Source organism: Mobula birostris, chromosome 6, assembly GCF_030028105.1.
Source record: "Mobula birostris isolate sMobBir1 chromosome 6, sMobBir1.hap1, whole genome shotgun sequence".
Classification (NCBI taxonomy): Eukaryota; Metazoa; Chordata; class Chondrichthyes; order Myliobatiformes; family Myliobatidae; genus Mobula; species Mobula birostris.
The window spans coordinates 161,447,341-161,468,234 of record NC_092375.1 but is presented as its reverse complement, the minus strand read 5'-3'; the positions used below and the strand labels follow the sequence as shown (position 1 = coordinate 161,468,234).

General features: G+C 37.0%; 1 protein-coding gene across 3 annotated transcripts in view; it reads right to left on the bottom strand.

Annotated features, from left to right (window-relative positions):
- Window positions 1-20,894, bottom strand: part of nckap1 (NCK-associated protein 1) — a 154,274-nt gene that overhangs the window by 6,480 nt on the left and 126,900 nt on the right. For all 3 annotated transcript variants that reach the window (XM_072261729.1, XM_072261731.1, XM_072261730.1), the window contains 2 exons: window positions 13,042-13,158; window positions 9,269-9,378 (listed from right to left, as the gene is read on the bottom strand). In XM_072261729.1, the coding sequence (XP_072117830.1) occupies window positions 9,269-9,378; window positions 13,042-13,158 (227 nt within the window). The remainder of the gene's footprint in view (window positions 1-9,268; window positions 9,379-13,041; window positions 13,159-20,894) is intronic.

Genomic DNA, 20,894 nt, shown 5'->3' with positions numbered 1-20,894 from the left:
AGAATTGAAAGACTCTTAGCTGGCTATAAAAAGCATTTACAAGGTGTGATACTTGCCAAAGGGGGTGTTACTAAGTACTGACCATGCAGGGTGCCCAAACTTTTGCTTCGGGCCCTTTTCCTTTTTTTGTTATTTTGAAACTGTAAAAGATGGAAATAAAAAAGTAATCTTGCTTAAAATATGAAAGAAATGTGTCATCTTCAACTTTATGCCTTTTGGAAATCAGGTCATCTCATTTAGCTTAGCTATTCACAGTTACAGAAATTTTGACCAGGGATGCCTAAACTTTTGCATGCCACTGTATATCAATGATTCAGACATGGGGATTATGATTATTAGATTTTAATGGTTGGTGGCAAGTCGAATTCAATGTGGGTAAGTGTCAGGTGATGTATATTTGGAGGACAATCACAGCAAGGTACACAAAATAAACAGTACCATAGGGAATGGGGAACATATTCACAGATCGCAGGTGATAAGGTAGAAAGATCAGGTGATTGAGGTAGTATATGGGAAACCTGACTGACAAAAAAATTAACAGCAGTTTCTGAAACTAACACTAGTTAGATCATAGCTACATGACTACATAGTTGTAGTTACCACATTATAGTACGATAACAATTGCACAAGACAGGGTGGGCACAGGAAATTAACATGCAGGAAAATTTTAGTAAACAATGACTGGATAATCTGGGGTCATCTTCTGGGAAAAAGATGGCTGAGGAAAGATATAATTAAGATGTATAAAACTGAGGATTCTAAATAGACTACATCTAATTTCATTAGCAGAGCCAATAACCAAGAATCATAGATTTAAAGAAACTGTTGGAAGTAAAAGAAAGTTATAATTTATTTCACTCTGATAACAGTAAGGTTCTGAAACTCAATGTCCTGAATAAATGGATGAGGTAGGGAATCCTAATTTCAAGTTAAAAGAACACCAATATAAGCTCTTAATGTCATATCCTATTAGGATATGGATAGAACTGGAAAGTGGGATGAAGTTGTATAGATTTTTTGATGACTACAGATAGATACATTGCCATTAACTGCTGTTGGTCTATTTCACTGCTGGTTAGTATTTTTATTGAGGTCACTAGCACGGTGGAGCAGGAAGGCTGTGCATATAAACAGCCAGAAGACATTTGATAAGGAATAATTAGCAAAATGACACGGATCAGTAAGCTGATGGGAAGTAGGAGATAGTAGGAAACATTATCAAAATTGCTGGATGTGCAAATTGCAGCTCCCTTTGAGATCTGGTCTGGGGCCTCAGCAGATGCTTAGAAATAAAACTTTACTCCAGTAGCAAATATTGCAATAAAATTAAAGGTACAGCAAATTAACTGGATGCGAAGAGTAAGTTAGAGAGGGACATGATGGGTGCATGTTGGATGAGATACAAGGTATGCTTAATATTTTCTTAACACTGAGAGGCCTGGAAAAGTGGATGGAGAAGGCAATTTTGATGAGAAGCTACATGTCACCAAAAGGCACAAGACTGAATATGGACCTTTATTTCAAGGAAGCAAGAGTAGCGAGGAAGTGATAACGTCTTAAAAATAGGACCAGGCCATTCATGAGTAAGAACTAAAAATAGAAAGGGTAATGAAAATTTATAACTTCAGTTGAATTTATGACCGAGTTTGATAGTCTTGTAGGAGGTATCAAGTGATTAAATAGCAAAGGCAAGGAAGTAGAAGCTGTACTGTCTAACCATGTTTGAACTGAATGGTAACAGCCTTGATGGCTAATTGGCCAAGTTGTGTTGCAAACAAGGAACAGATCTCTCTTTTACTTTCTGGTACGAAATAATAGTAGTTAAGAGTAATGTTTTAAAATACCAATTGAAATATTTTATCCTTCAAATTACATGCACCTCTAAGGAATTTTTAAATGCCTGGTTAGTAAGATTTTTTTCTTTCAAATATTTCAAGGCAATTTCACAAATTTGAATTCCCAGCACAGGGCTTTGCATGCCTGCAGCTCATATCAGAAATTGGGCCGAGGTCACCACAATCACAACACTGCCCATTAACTTTAATGGGCGGAAAATCCTGCGGCATGCGCATTGTGCATGAATTCCTGGTGTACAGATCTACAGCTGAAAGTTTGCTTCAGGACTGCAAATTCGTTAATTGACATTTACTTCTGCACCACTGTTGGAAGGATATAATCCTACAATACTATTCATTTTCCTTCCAAAATCCTTTTAAAAAGGGTAGCTTCAGAAATTTAATTCCTGCAACTTTCTCTGTATCTATATTTTCCATGAGTTTTACAGTATTGGTTTCTTCTTTAAACTGTAATAGTCAGAAATATCTACATTTCCTCAAATGACCAGCCTTCAGACCTTGGATAGAACAATAAAGCAATCCAATTTCAAAAGTAGATGTTTTCATAACATTTAATTTGTGTTCACCCTCTTAGTTCCATCTTTCCTAGTTCCTATACACGTTAAAATTACCAACTTTCCAATTATCCTGACTTTATTTTTCAGAAAAAGCTTCATTCTTTACTTTTTACTTAGGGTCCTTTCTATATTAACAACTCCAGAATACCAATTTACAAATCAAAACCTACATTCGTTCAATACAGCATATAAGCCAGCTATTTGGCCTATTATATCTATGTCAGCTCCAAGTGCCGAAATGTCTCACTTCTCTGCTCTTTCTCTTTCCAGAGAAATTGAACTTGCTTCCACATCACTCGAAATGCAAATATTTCCTCCTTTTATGTCACTATCACCTTTGATGCTGGTACTTGCTCATTTATTTTACTCAAAATTGGATCTTTTCAAGCTCCTATCATGTCTTCAATAAACCTTCCGGTTTCTCAGTGTATATAAAGAAGCTCTTATTAGGGGATTGTTGGGCAGCGTGGTTCGAAGGTCAGGAGGGGCCTACTCTGCGCTGCACCTCAATAAATAAATAAATAAATACTTTATATAATTTAGGTAAATTATTCAGTCCCTCTGCCATGTATCCTGAGAAGTGATGGCCAGAACTGAACACTACACTCCTACTGAGGGTTAACTGCTACATAGTAAGTGTCAGTGAAATATTCTAGCTTTTGTACTTCAATGCAGTACTATTTTTTCGAACTTCCCACTTTGCACTGCCACTTTTGAGTTACACATTCCCCAAGTCTCTCTGCATCCTGTTGCACCATTTAGTTTCTGTTGCCTCTCTTTATCCTCTGTCCTCCTCAGTGCTTACTTACCACAGCACACTTCCTTTCTGGAAAACAACTACTGCATTTTGCTCTTTCTCCTAGCCAATTCAGTATTCATTTAATCATCATCTCCTTAATCCCACACATTTCAGTTTATTTACTTGCTTACTTAAAATTTGGGAATCAGCCATTTGGCATGTCTTGTGCATGATGGCTCCCAATAGAGCAGGGGTTTCCAACCTTTTTATGCTACGGAGCCTTACCATTAACAGAGGAGTCCATGCACCCTAGGTTGGGACTGCCTGCAATAGAGAAATCCCATTTACCTCTATTACCCAGAGCACCTGGTGGAACCAACATGGCCACCGGATGAGCTCTGTGCAGCCAAAATCAAGTCCGTATAGGGAGAAATCCAAAAACTCTTATTTAAAACCCCCTTCACATGGCAGTTACCATCTCAAGGCGCATTTTGAGATAAGCAATAAATACTGGTTCAAAATTCAAAGTAAATTTATTATCAAAGTACATATATGTCACTATTTTCAACTCTGAGATTCACTCTCTAGTGGGCAATCACAGTAAATACAAATAAAAACAACAGACTCAATGAAAGAGCATAGACAAGATGGACAAACAAGCAGTGTGCAAATGGCAACTGTGTAAATACAAAAAGAAAAATAAATTTAATATTAATAAATAAACAAACAATAAATATGGAGATCATGAGATTAAGTGTCCGTGAAAGTGAATCCATAGGTTGTGAGAACAGTTCAGTGTTGGGGCAAGTGAAGTTCAAGAGCCTGATGGTTGAGTGGTAATAAATGCTCCTGAACCTGGTGGCATGGGTCTGTGAGGCTCCTGTACCTCCTTCCTGATGGCAGCAGTGAGAAGAGAGCATGGTCTGGATGGTGGGGACCTTGATGCTGCTTTCTTTCAACAGCATTCCATGTAGATGTGCTCAATGGTGGGGAGGGCTTTACCTGTGATCGACTGGGCTGTACACACTACTTTTTGTAGGCTTTTCCATTCAAGGGCATTTGTGTTTCCATACCAGGCTGTGACACAACCAGTTAACCACCGCATATCTGTTAAGTTTTCGATGACATGCCAAATCTTTACAAACTTCTCAGAAAATAGAACCGCTGCTGTGCTTTCTTTGTAATGGTACTTACATGTCATTATAGGTTACTGGCATGCTCAACTCTTGTGATGAATACAAAAAAATTCAGTTATTTTTGTTCTATACCTCTTATTGTATCTAAAAACAAATCATCTGGAATACTTAAATAATATAAGGCATCTTACAAGTGTACTTAGCAAGTCAGGCAGCATCCGTGGAGGGGAAGAAACAGCGGACTTTTTGTGCTGAGACAGGACACGGTTTAACTTGCTGAGTTAGTTACTCCAGCATTTTGTGTGCGTTGCTCAAAATTTCCAGTATCTACAAAATCTCCTGTGCCAACATGTATTTTTATTTGTTACTGCCATATTCGAGACTACTTGCACCTCTGCCAATATTTAGTTCAGTGACAAATTAAAATTAGATTTGAACTTGACATTAAATAATGAGGCTTGAATGCAGTCAAATTATCTAAGCTCTATAAACAACCAACAGTTTATTTCTAACATCAAACTATTTAAAATATGAAATTAACTATACTATATTTTCTAAATTGATTTCCCATTAAATACTGCTGTTGTATTAATTAGCATCACGCACGCAGATGTATTTAATTTTTGTTATAGTTGGCAGGTCGATCTAATAGTGCACATTAGAATCTAAAAGAGATTTAAGAATAGATGTACCTATTTGGAGGACTCTTGGATCTAATTAGATTGGTGTATTGCACCTGATCTTTTGGCATGCATTTATTAATTTCACATTAAACAAATAGCATTCTAATGTTAGGAATTACAAAATGGAGCTTTCTGCTTTTATCAGCAAATGACTTAAAAGCAAAATAGTTACTGCACACAGAGCATTACATTTAACTCTGCTCAATTAGAGTGGATTACATTATTGCAATGGAGCAGTGCAATTTTCTAGCCACCTGCACACTTAAACGTTTTCAAACATCGTTTAAAGAATGTGAATTGTGAAACCTCAATAGTTAAATTTTCATCTGACTGCGACGTTATTCTTATGAAATATAAAGAATTGTTTGATAGAAATAGAAGTTCTGAAATCATAAAGAGGTAGTGTGGACAGGCAACTTGAAATTTTTAAACAACAAAACAAAAATAGCAAATTTTGTGTGTTTTCATTAAGCTGAGATACATTAATGGGATTTAAGGAGAGGTGGAGGTGGCATAGCAGTGATGCACTACTTCATTTAGTTTATAGTTGAAAGCAACAGTCAAGGTTCACAGCAGCAATCTTTTAAATAAATATCAAATATAACTTTATACAGGTACAGCTTGAAAATATACCAGAAGGGTCTTCTTTTGTAATTAAGACCAAAGGATACTGAATTAGCCCTTCAATATAGTTGGTTACAAGATGAATTCTAATTGTGGGAAGAAGAAATAACCCTTCACTTCTTGGCAATTTGAAAAAAGTACTAGTGTGAATTCAGCTGATACTAGGTAATGTAGCCCTGAACAAGCAAAATCCTAAAGCTTTTCAAACTTATTCTTAAGATAAAATGGTCCCTCTTTTTGGTCTTGAGAACAAATTCAAGACATGGAAGGTTTATTTATTTGGTAACTATCCATCCCATCAATATATTCTGAAGTGCATTACAACCAATGCATTGCTTTTGATACAGTCTCTTACTAAAGAAAGCACTGCAATCAATTTGCAAGCAGAAAACTTCTGACAAAGTATTAAGTGTAACTAACTTTTACGGCTGATTCACTATGACATCTGCACCAGTTTTGATCAGCAGAGACAAAAACAGTAATCATTAATATGAAAGTCAGCTGGTGGTGTAGTGGCATCTGTACCAGACTTCCAGGCGAGTGATCCCAGGTTCGAATCCAGCTGGCTCCTTGCACGCGTTCCATCTGTGATGGGTTGTGCGTCGAGCTAGCAACTTATCCTCGTTAAAAATAAAGCAGACAAAAATGCTAAAGAAGCAGCAAGGTTGCTGCCTTTTGCGCCACAAAGCGAGGAAAGGAACCACAACAATTAAAATGAAAGGGAGTTCTAAAATGTTTGCCTAAAATTGTGATCAGCACCTGTAAAACAGTGGAGTCTGAAACCATTAACAGACTAAACCCTTCAAGTTGTTCAGTCCCAAATAACCAAAGGAATAACAGAAATTAATATAGAATCTCATTCCTTGTTTTGGTGCCAAGTGTTCATGAAGAATAGGAGAACAATATACCACAGATGACAGGCCACTACTTGGCTGCAAGACTTTGTGCAAAAATGCCATTTTTATAAAGCAGGATATTAAATCGTAATGCTAATTCACAAATCTGCAAGTGTTGTTCAAAATTCAGAACCCATTCCCCTTTTGAACATGATAAACAAGACAGCAATTCTATTGACACAATAAGGATGCTACATTTAGTTATTTGGATGGTGTGGGAATTCTTTTGCACTTTCTCCTGGGATTTGTGGTTAAACAATTGGAAATGGAACAATAAAGAAACACCACGAAAAACTATTTTTGCACTATTTATTCTCTAACAATTTTTGTTTTATTATTAATATTATTCAAGAATTGAGATCGATGGATCGCTGGAAGAAACAAAAAAATGGCAAACAGAAAATAGAAGAGAATAGAGGGATACATTGACTTTAGGTAAACACATACCTGATCCAAGTATAGAATTCCAAAATACCAAACTACTTCGCAGTCGCTCCCATTACACACAATCTGATCCAACCATAACATTTACAAATAAATCTTGATCCAAGTATAAAATGCAGCTATTAACCAACTTTTTAAAATACCACACTACATCTAGTCAAGGAACTGCTAAATTTCACCAAGAGACAGTTGCACAATTTAGAATCTAATCATTTACATTCAAAGTGTTGTTTAGACTGAATTACTGAATGCGTTCACTGTATATTAACTTTAAAATATTACGTTGTGGTTTTTTAATGAATGGTTAAATTGGCTGCACTAACAGTTTTCAAATATTTGCAAATTGGCTATTTTTATCTTCAGTTTATGGAAATCCTGATCCAAGCATAATCCTTATTCAAGCATAACTTTTCTTGGCAATGCAATATTCTGTTTACAATGACTTGATTCCACCCCCTTATACAAGAAAAAATATTCCTGTGGCAAAAGATACTACTAATGAATAATGTTCTTTATCTTGCTTTTCCCCATTGTTTTTTTTTAATCTTGCTTATCCCTACCATATCCCATTTCTAACATTTCATCATAAGGTCATTTCCAGGATTCCATTCTTAACCAAATTATTTAGCTACAGTAGGTAATCTATCACAAGATTTATATCATATTCTCAAGAATTCAATTATAAAATTATAATAAAACATGAATCTTGAAAGGAAGCAGAGCAAGAGAATTTCTCAGCTGAAGCCTATGGTATAACTTACATACATTGCTCTTTTGGCAATGAAAAATAACAACCAATTTCCTAAAAAAGGTTCATTTCTAAAGCACAATTAAATGCCACTTGAGACCTGACACATTTCCTTTGTCTATTAATTAAAATTAATATGACATCAACTTGTATATCAGAATCTAATATCGAGAATATTCAAATTTACTATTCAGGCTCTCCTTTACAACAGCCTATCCTTTAATTAGATTTAATTGATGAACAGCCAGCATTATCCTGAGTATTTCAGAATATACTAAAGTACTGAGTGTTCTGGCCACCATAAATGCTATTCAGATCATTTGGGACTCACTTGGATTGGTTGTTAAGTGCATTTTACATTTTCCAAGTCCATTGCTGTCATTACAAACAGTAAGGTTTCACAAACTGGTAATGCTGAGATTGATCAATTAGTATGTTGGCAGATGGTTGAGGTAAACTGCTTATAGGACACCCTTATATTGTTAGCATTTAGTTTCTGAACAGAAACAGTGTTTCAATTTACTATATTAAAATGCAGCACATTCAATAGTGTTGTGCTCAGTATGCAGTGAAATAGTTTAAAATTTTCATTCTAGTTGTACAGCATGTCTATATAATCATTGTGATAATTTCAAATAATACTCAAATAATTAAGAATACTGATGCAAAGAAATTCCAATTTTTAGTATTCAAAGGCAAAAAGGCAAAACTGGTGCGATAATAGAGGGATGAACTAACCAATAACCAAGAGAGCCTCTTTAACATTTCGGTCTTGCACCAAAAGGGCAATCCCCTGTGCAGAGGAATGAAGGTCAATACAGATAAAAATAAAATTTAAATTTATTAGGTCGAAAGGCTAATAAGCAAAAAAAAAAAAAACAAACCAAAATGGTCATACAGTAACTCTGATAATCCACTATCAAATTGACTGGAAATTCTGATGGCCTGATGTCTGAGTCACTGGGGCTCCATTCCCCACACCCTCGCCCAATTTATTTATTTGAGATACCGTGCAGAATAGGTCCCCCCGGCCCTTCAAATTGCATCGCCCAGCAATCCCCAGATTTAATCCTAGCCTAACCATGGGGCAATTTACAATGACCAATTAACCTACTAACTGGTACATCTTTGGACTGTGGTAGGAAGGAAACCCACATGGTCTTGGGGAGAGAACGTACAAACTTCTTACAGGCAGCAGCAGGAATTGAACCTAGGTTGCTGGTACTGTAAAGTGTTGTGCTAACCACTACCCTACTTGCTGGGATCCTGTTTCCTGCAATCTTTAAACAAAATAGGTTGGTGGGATAATTTACATTGTGTGACATCTTTTTTTTTAAGAAAAGCACTTTATCCAAATAGGATAAATAGTTTAAAAAAAACTGCCAGCCCATCACCAAATCTCAATAGTGCCAAAGTATCAAAGCTTTACTGTAATAAATTGAATATGGGCAATGAAGCTTCCACTATATATTCCCATTAATCTAGTCTTTAGTCTTCAGTCTCATTGTTTCCAAATTTATTGCAATATATATTATTGAGTTTAAGCATCCATTCAGATTTAAAAACAAACAGGAACTCAACTTACAGCAAGGAATTCTTTAAGACGATCTTCAATGCTTCCTTTATGAATGGTGAACAAGGCAGCAGCAATCTGATTTATAGCTTTGGCCAAACAATGAATGTTGTTACAATGCCCTGTACAGTTAAACATAGGTACTATGAAGTCATTGGAAACATGTGTATCAATCAAGAAAGTCTCCTTCATAAGTATAAACACCCCATTTTCATGAATGTAGATACTTCCGCTATCATGCAGTCACAGTTGTTTTTGACTATAGACCTCAAAGGACAAAGGATTATTAAACAAAAAAAAAATCCCACGAAACCTGGATTACTGAAAAAAAAAATCTGGAAATACCTAGGCAAGGCAGCATCTGTAGAGAGAAAAATAGAACAATAGAGTCATAAAATACCACAGCACAGAAATAGGCCCCATTGGCCCATCTAGTCCATGCTGTACCATTTAAATTGCCTAGTCCCATTGAATTGCACCCTGACCATAGTCCTCCATAACCCTCCCATCCATGTACCTGCCAAACTTCTCTTAAACATTGAGATCAAAATCACATTGAACACTTGTACTGGCAGCTCATTCCACACTCCCACCAGTCTCTAAGTAAAGACGTTTCTCCTCATTTTTCCCTTAAACATTTTATCTATCACTCTGAAGCCATGACCTCTAGTTGTAGTCTCACCCAACTTCAGTGGGAAAAGCCTGCTTACAGTTACCCCATATATACCCTCATAATTTTGTATAACTCTATCATATCTTCCCCAAAGTCTTCTACATTCTAGGGAATAAAGTTCCAACTTATTCAATCTTTCCTTATAACACAGGTCCTCTAGTCCTGGCAACATCCTTATAAATTTTCTCTGTACTCTTTCAACCTTATTTACATCTTTCCTGTAGGTAGGTGACTAAAACTATACACAATACTCCAAATTAGGCCTCATCAACATCTTATACAACTTCAATATAACATCCCAACTCCTGTAATTAATACTTTGATCTTTGACCAACGTGCCAAAAGTTTTCTTTACGATCCTATCTACCTGTGATGTCGCTTTCAATGAATTATGAACCTGTATTCCCAGATCCCTTGATTCTACAGTACTCCTCAGTGCTCTACCGTTCACTATGTAAGACCTACCCTGGTTGATTCCCCTGAAGTTCAACACCTCTGCATTAAATTCCATCTGCCATTTTTAAGCACATTTTTCCAGCTGGTCCATATCCCATTGTAAGCTTTCACAGCCTTCCTCGTTGTCCACTATATCTCCAATCTTGGTGCCATCCGCAATTTTGCGATCCAGTTAATCATATTATCATCCAGATCACTTAATATAGATGACAAACAACAATGGACCCAGCACCAATCTCTGCAGCACTCCTTGAGTCACAGGCCAGACAGTCAGAGGCAACCTTCTACTACCACTCTACAGCTTCTCCCGCAAAGCAAATGTCTAATCTAATTTACTACCTCATCTTGAATGCTGAGTGACGGAACCCTCTTAAACAACCTCCCATGCTGTTCCTTGCCAAAGCCTTGCTAAAGTCCATGTAGACAACATCCACTGATTTGCTTTCATCAACTTTCCTGGCATCTTCCTCAAAAAACTAAGATTGATTAGTCATGACCTACCATGCACAAAACCGTGCTGACTATCCCGAATTGTTCTGTCTATCCAAATACTCATTAATACAGTCCCTTAGAATATCTTCCAAAAACTTTCCCACTACTGGCGTCAGGTTCACCAGCCTATAATTTTCTGGTTTATTCTTAGAGCCTTTCTTAAACAGCGGAACAACATTAGCTATCCTCCAATTCTCAGGTACCTCACCTGTCGTTAACGATGATTTACATATCTCTTCTAGATAGAGAATTCTCAATATTTTACCTCTCATCTGAATCACAAAATGATGATCTAACAGTAAGTTTCAAGTGTGTGTGTGTGTGTGTGTGTGTGAATGGAAAGCATTAAGTCTGAAACAGTATGATTCTCAAATACTTCAAAATGCCCCATCAGTAATTTCCATCTTTTGCTAAATAATTGTTTAATTATTCTCTACATTCATCAGCTGTTCCAAATTTATACGACTGTTTTTCAGAAATTGACCCATTTGTTAAATAATCCTAATAATGGTAGGAGAGTCGTCCAACACGGTGACCCAGCTGAGACTCTCATTATCAGTCACTATCTGGATCAAATCTTTGTCTGAAATAACTCAAAAAAAACTTACCCACAGCCAATGCAAGAACCACAAGTTTTTGCACATTGAAACTAAAAGTAACATCTTTTTCTAAGAGACACAAATTAAAAATTTGAAAAGCAAAGAAAAACTAAACACAAAGTCGGTAAACGGGACTCTTTTTATAATTTATTTTTAAAATGTGTTTTTCTTGCGAATGTGTCTCTAATGTTATCTACCTACGATGCTGCTGCAGGTAAACTCTTCATTACACCTGTGCATACATGTACATTTGACAATAAACTCGATTTTGACTTAAATGCTGGGGATATTCAGCAAATGAGGCAGCATCTGTGTAGAGTAACAGTCAATGTTTAAGATTAATGACTTTCATCAGAGCTGGAGAATTAAACAAGTATGGTTAATGGAAGGATGACGGTATTGGTGCTGTTTTCTGTGCATATAAAATGATTGAAGTTTTTCCTATATCTCAAACAAGCAGCTCCAAGATACCCAATCTGAAGCAAAATTTCCCCATCACCATCAAGCAACTTTTGACACCCCAATTCATTGCACCATGAGGATAATCCGAAACCAGATTGCAAATGCACATTCAGACAAAATACTAATACACTGGTCACCTGTGGTTCCTCCTGATTTTTGGGTGGCTGATTCACTCTGGAGAACAATCCAAATTATCTTTACAGACTTTCACTGTGTCGATACTTGAAATTAAATATTCATGTTCCAGGAAGCAGATTTTTTACTTTTTTCCCCCAATTTACTTCCTGACATCTGACACTTCTAGATTATATTTGAAAAGTCAAAAGGTTGAGTTTATTGTCATATGCACAAGTGCAATGGAAAAAAAAGATTATATTGACATATTTTAACTGGTAGAAATAGGAGTTTGTAAAAGAATACGGTTCACATTTTGCTCCTGATGAGACATTGACCTCAAGGCCGGATCTTTTGAGCCATTGAAATTTTCACTACCCTGCCATAGAAACTATTAAAACATTTTGCACAAACTTTGGGCAGAAAATATTTGATACTGAATGTAGCAAAAAAAGAAAGCACCTGGATCATATGCAGATTTTTTATTAAAATGCCAGAGCATCATAAATCACATTTTCTTAAAGCCAAGCTGCAAACATTGTAGAAATTTAAATCTACAGGCTGAAATATGTAGCTGTCAGAAGGAATTTTTTCTCACAATAAGGCAAATGATGATTAATTAATATACAAATTAAAGGTGCTCAAACACTACAAGGGAAATGCTGAACAAACGTATGGTTGCTTTTTAAAAATTCCCTTTTAAAATTAGTTTCCTTCACTTATGTTAATTGCATGCAATAGTGAGTAGCAAATTATGTAGGACAGTTGATAATATCCTCATTAAAATTTAAAATAGCCTTTTCTAATTTTAAGAATCTAAACCTAATGACTGCTATTTATTTCCTGCAAAACAGAAATTAAATCTTTTCAATGTCAGTTATTTTCATGAAATGCTGAAATAAAACCCTCAAAAATATTTTACTACAATGCTAGCTTCTAAAGCTTCATGATTTTGTCTTGATACACCACTGCAGAAATCCAGTACTTACCTTCAATAGCAGGACTATATTGGGACATGACGTTACTGGCTAGAGTAGGAAGAGATACAGCAACGAACACCATCAGGAGGCAGGCAATTTTATATTCTTCCTCTGGGCTAATATTCTCTGTGAAGGATTGGGAGTGAATATCAATTAATACCAATAGCAACATTTTAACCAGCATTTAAAATTTAGTCTGATTTTGTTAAGTGTTAATAAAACTTGAATCATTAGTAATAAGCTTCAGGTCTGTTTCATAAACTTGTGCTTGAATTCCACGTCCGTATTCATAGCGAGCTGCTGATTTAGTTTGATGATGATACTAATTTAGGGGGTCCATTGATGGTGCAGCAGTTAGGGAGCTGGCCTAAGGAATGGCATATGAATTTCAACTTAGATAAGTGTGACACAATGCATTTTGGACAGTCAGACTGGGATAGGACTTGCATGGTGAATGGAAAAGTTTTGTGGAACAGGTGGACCTGGGAGTACAAGTGTACAGCTCATTGAAAGTGGCCACGTAAGTAGACAGGATGGTGAAGGTGGCGATTAAAATGTTGGCTTTCATCAGTTGGAACTCTAGTTTAGGAGTAGGGACATTATGTTGCAGTTATACAATTAATTGGTGCGGACACAGTTTTGGTCACCTTGTTATTGGAAAGACATTGTCAAACTTGAGAGGATCCAGAAGATATTTACGAGGATGCTACCGGGACTTGAGGACCTGAGTTAAAGGGAGAGGTTGGCCATGCTGGATCTTTATTCCCTGGAGTGCAAGATAATGAGGAGCAACCTCATAGAAGCTTATAAAATCCATGAGTGCTATGGATAACATAGCAGGTCATAGTTTTCTCCCCCCAAATGGTGGAGCTCCAAACTAGAGGATAGAGACACAAGTGGGAAGAGATTTAAAAGAGATCAAAGAGGGAATTTATTTACAGAGGGTGGTGAGCACCTGGAATGTACTGCCAGAGCAAGTGGTTGAGGCAGGTAGAATTGCAACATTTAAGAGGTATTTGGATAGGTACATGGAGAGCAGGGTCTTAGAGGGCTTGAGGCCGAACACAGGCAACTGAAATTCCAAGAGTGGTCCCAAGTCCAGCTGTGAAAGGAGGAGGTTTGGGCATGGAGCTATCAACCCCATCCTGTAAAAACCCAGTGCTACAAAAAATACCAAGCAGAAGCTCCAAAGACCTCAACCCTGGAAGAGGAAGGATCTTCACCCAGGATAGAGGATCCAACTCTGATCTTATTAGCAGGCTCATTAAAATTGACTATACCTCAAGTATATTTTGACTGGAATATTCTGAGCTGCTGATTCACCAAACCACTTATGTATAATTTGTCAATTTAAGTTATATTATGTTTGTAAAGTACAGCACTGCTGCAAAAAAGCTAATTTTCATAGCATTTATACCCTGTGAATGGATGCCAATGGCAATTAGCTTGAACTTATCAGAAGAAAGGTAAAAACAAAAACACCTTTCGAATCAACTGTCTTTGTCGTTAATTTTCCATTGCTGTTTACTGACAGAAAAAGGGCAATATTTTGTTCTTGGAGGCAAGCAGAAGGTTTAAAGTAGATAAAAAAAATTGCAATATTTAAAAACTTGCTGTTATATATGCCTTTCTCAACACTAGGACATACCAAAGCACTTCATAGCTAACACTGCATCAGTGAACACATTTCAATAAAAGTCCATGGCTGTGAAACTTTGAAACATCAAGCTAATGAAACGCATTTAACGTTTGCTGTTTTTAAAAAAATTCATTGAAGGACAATCACAGTTGTATTATAGTATAGATATAATAAAAAGGATATGTTGTGTAATTTGGGGGAATAGCAGAAGAGAATTCTGAAAGAATCTATGGAACTAGCCAGATAGCCTATGACATTTAAGTTATGGAACTTCACATCAACAAATGCTTTTATTACCTAAACCATCAAAAGTATCAAACTTGTACTTGTTAATAATGAAATATATTCAAGAATGCTTCTGGTGCCAAAAAACAGCCCACAACTTACTAACTCTAATGTCTACACCTTTTGGAATTTGGGAGGAAACCAGAGCACCTGGAGAAACCCATGTGGTCATGGCCAATTGAACCCCAATCTTACAGCTGAGACTGTAAAGCGTCATGCCAACTGTTACACTAATGTGCCAGTAGAAGACAATAAAAGACTGACCAAAAGGCATAACCATGTGATTGATGCAAGCTTTACTTCAGTGCAATAATCAGGGTAGGCTGAGCAACTTAGAGGTGCATATCCTCAGGATTTGCTGTTTCTTTTTGTTCTCTGTTTATCAATTCAAAAAGTAAATGAAAATAGAAAAGCAGTAATTCATATTTTAAATAGATTTTTTTAGATTAAATGGACACAAAACTATCCTCAACCCAAAGCATAATTTTAGTAACTGCTACAAATACAGATTTATATAAATAAACTTATTTCAATGAACTTATTCTTCCTCTACACCATGCATCTGCAAATTCATTACTTTACACATTCTAGTCATTTTCTTGTCCCACTATTGAGTGCCTTAATCACTTCAATTCATTATCTAGAATTCCCTTACTCAACTACTCCTGCTGCCCTCCATGAGTTTTCTTAATAAAAAACACAGTTTTTGCTTACACTTCATTTTATAATTACATGTTCATTGTTGTCTCAGCAGAGTTATTTGGTAGCTGGAATGTTTATGTCTCATATGGCTCAGACCACAATATATGGATAACTACTGGGATTTGAATAAATATGGTTATCAAGCAATCCACCCTACCTCTCAACCGTTGATTAATGCTACTTCAACTCTATAGCAACATCAAGAGCATGAAGGGGACATCTTTAAAAGGCAATGCCTCAAAATGACAGCATCCATCATTAAGAGCCCCCATCACCCAGAACACGCCCTGCTCTCATTGCTACCATCAAAGAGATAGTACTGGAGCCTGAAGACACACACTCAACATCTTAGTTACGGCTTCTTCCCTCCCGCCATCAGATTTCTGAATGGACAGTGAGCCAAAGTACAATACCTCACTTAATTTTTCATTTTTGCTCTCTTTTTGTACTACTTACTTGATTTATTTTTATATATTTTTCTTACTGAAATTTATAGTTTTTATTATGTATTGCAATGTATGACAGCTGCTGCAAAATAAATTGCATGACATATACCAGTGATACTAAACCTGATTCCTGTTTTAACAAAAAAAACATTAACTTGACATGAACTCTTATTGAATGCTCTCCATCTTTAAAAATTATCTTGCAATTCCAATAATATGAAGACAATTTAATAATAATCATTCTCCCTTCAATTATGAAAGGTAAATTGATGTGAAGCACAAAAAAGGCTACCTTCTCTTATGATAAATGAATTGCTTTTATATAACAGAAATACAGCTGTCATGAGAAATCAGTGGATTTAGATCATTAATCTTGAATATAAGTCTTTCCCAGCTTACGGCAGGGTTCAGTTCTGAAAACCGTTCATAAGACAAGTAGTTCACAAGGGTGGAAATTCAGCCACAGACCTAGTTCCTACGGCAGGAGATGCCTGCAGCCCTGCAGCAGCAGACACAAACATCTTGGTAGTCTCTCAAATGCTCAGTCATATATATGGGATATACGCATTAGGCTTATGAACTGGAAAGGAGTAAAATGAGAGCAAAGTTTATGTTGATGAAAAGATATCTACAAACCTGATGGGAGGTAAATAGGAAGATACATTTTGCAAAATAAAATCTGAACATTTATTTTCAATAGAGCTGCCTGGTCTTCTTGTAGTTTTTGTAGAAAAAAATTCAAACAGGAAAGCTCCCTAAAACACGAGTCAGCCATTCAGCTACAAGAAATATTGCTATAGTTTCTTTAGTCCAGGCAGTTAGCAAACTCCAGTTCCATGAGCTCATGCAGATGACATGAATGGAACCAAATTCTTCATTCAGAAGTAATGGTAGATTCATTTTTCCAGTTGTACAACGTCCTTTCTATTTCTTTCCATTAACTGTTCAGTATGGTTATCATATATGTGTAGAGCCTTGTACACTGCAACACCAACTTTCCTTTAGCAATTACCAGCTCCCAGTTTTCCAAAATTTAGTCCTGCACTCAAAACCAAATTAAGTACCGCAGAACGAAAGGGAAATAAATGCTAAGATGACACACTCGGAAAGAATTTCTGAGAAGAGTTTGAGCACATTTAACTTTAGTGTGGATTTTCAAACTAAATATTCAAAATTTTGTAATTAAACAGAAGTAAAGAAAATACATATAATATTTGGTCAATGATTTCTAATCCCAAAGGCTCATGAGAAATCTTAAAAGATTAATGCTGGAGGTATTAAATATTACCCTTACAATTTAGCAATAAGAGCCTAAACACCCAGAAGGTTTCCGTGAATTGTTTTGAGAACCTAAGCTCCAACATGATACAAGATAAAGGCAAAGCTCAGAACATTGATTTTCTGCAATAATCTTTGTTGCACTACATTACCAATACCTTCTGGAAATCTAAGTGTAGCATATCCACTGGTTTCCCTTTATTCACAGATCATATTGCTTTTTCAAAGATTTGCAAGAGATCAGTCAAGCATGATTTCTCTTTCATTAAATCTCAATGACTGCCTAATAACCTTGCTTTTTCTTCCAATAACATCTTTAATAATAGGGGAGGGAGGGAACGTCGACTCAAACCATGAGAGGCCTGCGTCGGGCATTTTCATGCCCTACAAGGCGCAGATTGGAAGTCTGTGTGGGGCGCCACTCCTTTAATAATAGCTTCAACCATAATCCCTATGACAAATGTTAAACTAAAAGCCCTGTAGTTGTTTTTATTTTTGCTTATTGTTCCCCCCCCTTTTAAAATTGAATATAGTTGCTGTTTGCCAATCTAATAGAACTTTCCCTGGATATAGACAATCTTGGAAAGATAACAATCTCACTGGCCATTGTTAAGAGCCTAAGGTGAAGGCTATTACCCTCCCAGTTCACAACTCTTAATAATTTGCTTTGCATCATTGCCCATGATTATAATTTCCCCAAACACTTTCCGCATTTCTCAATCTTGTTATATATCCTCTATAGTGAGTAATAAAGCAAAACACCAGTTTAATTCATGCTATTTCCTAGTTTTCCATTATTAAATTCCAAGGCTCAGTTTCTTTTGGACCAAAGCTTACTTTGTTAGTTTTAAATATCAACAGAAACTTATTATATCTTGGATATGTGCATCAATTGAATATCCATAACACTTCAGTTAAGAAGTTTCGATATTTACAATGTTCCGTGAACAAGGTTCACCTCCTCCAAATCATTGTGGCCACTTTATTAGGTGTACCTGTACATGTTAATGCAAATTTCTATACAGCCAATCACGTGGCAGCAACTCAATGCACAAAAGCATGCAGACAGGATCAAGAGGTTCAGCTGTTGTTCAGACCAAACATCAGAATCGGGAAGAAAAGTGATCTAAATGATATTGATCATGGAGTAATTGTTGGAGCCAAACACAGTGGTTGAGTATCTTAGAAACTGCTCATCTCCTGGGATTTTCACACACAACAGTTTCGACAGTTTACAGAGAATTCTGCGAGAAACAAAATAAAACATCCAGCCAGCAGCAGTTCAGTGGGTGAAAATGCCTTGTTAATGTAAGTTTAGAGCAGAATGGCCAGATTGGTTCAAGTTGACAGGAAGGTGACAGTAACTCAAATATCTCTTTATCAAATGTGGTTATGCGTTACACCAGTGGTGTGCAGAAGAGCAACTCTGAAAACACAAGTCAAACCTTGAAGTAGATGGGCTACAGTAGTAGAAAATCACTAACATGTACATAGTGTCCACTTTAACAGATACAGGAGGTACTAATAAAGTGGCCGCTAAGTGTTCTTGCCTAGAACTATCCCAATTCCATTCACTCTATTCTAGAATGAGGTGCAAAATGTTTGAAACGTCCATCAAATATGTATTGTTCTATAAGAAACATCACTGTACAGTCTCATCCTAAAAATTAAATTTTGTGAATTTTTTGCCATGTTATCTCAAAAAAAATCTTTCTCCAGGTAATCCATCCCAAATTCTAGTTTACTCTAGGTATTGTTTACAAGTCCTTTATAATTCAGCAAAACTATAAAATTTGGATAACCAATTATTCAACAATACTGATGATTTATCTACCAGCTGATACGTGGTGCACCCTGCTCCCTACAAACCCATTAAAGCCACAGATTCCAAACTCTGCCCACTAAAGGGGAGTCCTAGTTTCCACACCCCCTTTAAATGAATCTGTTTTACTGGAAAATTTACTATAGAGTAACATCCAAGGAAAAGAGAGCTTTGACCAGCAGCCAATGCAGACATCAGAAGTTTTGAGAGGAGGGGACTTCAAACAGATCCACTGCCCCAGGGTAAGAGTCAGCAGCACATCAGTACAATGAAAAAGAGCTTTGACCAGTGACCAATTTGCGACTGAGATTGATTAGCAAGAGCAATTAAAGGACAACAGGAGCAAGTACAGCAGCTGTCATCTGAGTGGACATAGTTAAGTAGTGATCATCGAAGCTTCAGTGAAAGAAAGCAAAGGATGGAAAAGCTGAAGTTTTTTCCCCTGTTTCCTGCTTTATATCCGCTCACCTAGGACAGTAGGGATGACAGACAGGATAGTGGAATACTCCTCTTGCAGGATGTGGGAAGGCAGGAGACCTCCAGTGTCCCGGAGAACTACAACTGTGAGAAGTGCATCCCAGCTGCAGCTTCTAACATTAATGAAGTGGAACTGGAACTGGATGAACTCCAGATCATTCGGGAGGCTGAGGGGGTGATAAACAGGACATATAGAGAGATAGTTATACCCAAGGTGTAGGACACAAGAAACTGGGTGACAGTCAAGGAGGGAAAAGGGGTTAAGGATCTAGTGCAGAGTATCCATGTGGCCTTCCCCCTCAAAAACAGGTATATCACTTTAGATACCGTCAGCAGGGATGATCTAGCAGAGAAAAGTCGCAGTGGCCACGTCTCTGTGACTCAGAATAGAAGGGAAGAGGAGAAGAGGCATGCTGTGATGAAAAGGGGTTTATTAGATAAAGGAATAAACAGGAGGTTCTGTGGGCAAGAAGGTGATTCCCGGATGGTATGTTGCCTCCTGGGTGCAAAGGGTCTGGGATATCTCAGATCGGGTTGTCTATATTCTGAAGTGGGAGGGTGAACAGCCAGAAGTCGAGGTCCATTAGGTACCAACGACACATATAGGACAAATGACGAAGCTCTACATAGGGAGTTCAGGGAGTTAGGTGCCAAGTTAAAGGGCAAGATCTCATCAGTGCTACCCGTGCCACGTGCTAGTGAGACTAGAACTAGGAAGGTTATACAGTTTAATATGTGGCTAAGGAGTTGGTGCAGGAGGGAGGGCATAAGATTTCAGGATCATTGGGCTCTCTTCCAGGGAAAATGGGGCCTGTACAGACCAGATAGCTTGCACATGTACTGGAGAGGGACTAATATCCTCGTGGGTAGATTTACTGATGCTACACAGTAGAGTTTAAACTAGCGTTATAGGGAGATGGAAAGCAGAGTGCCAGAACAGTTAGTGGAGTGGTTGTGGAGGCAGCTGTTGTTAAGACCTTAGACAAAGTTAGGAACCAAAAGGTTGAGCATGGTGCGACTAGCATCCTAAGCTGCATATATTTCAATGCAAGAAGTATCGTAGAAAATGTGGATAATAGTGCTGAAGATAAGGTAGCTGGTTTACAAACCGAGGCAATAGGATAAGTTGCAACATAAAAGACAGACAAAATTGAAAAAGGTGAATACAGTATTGTAAGTGTTGTATTTGAATGCGCACAATATACGGAATAAA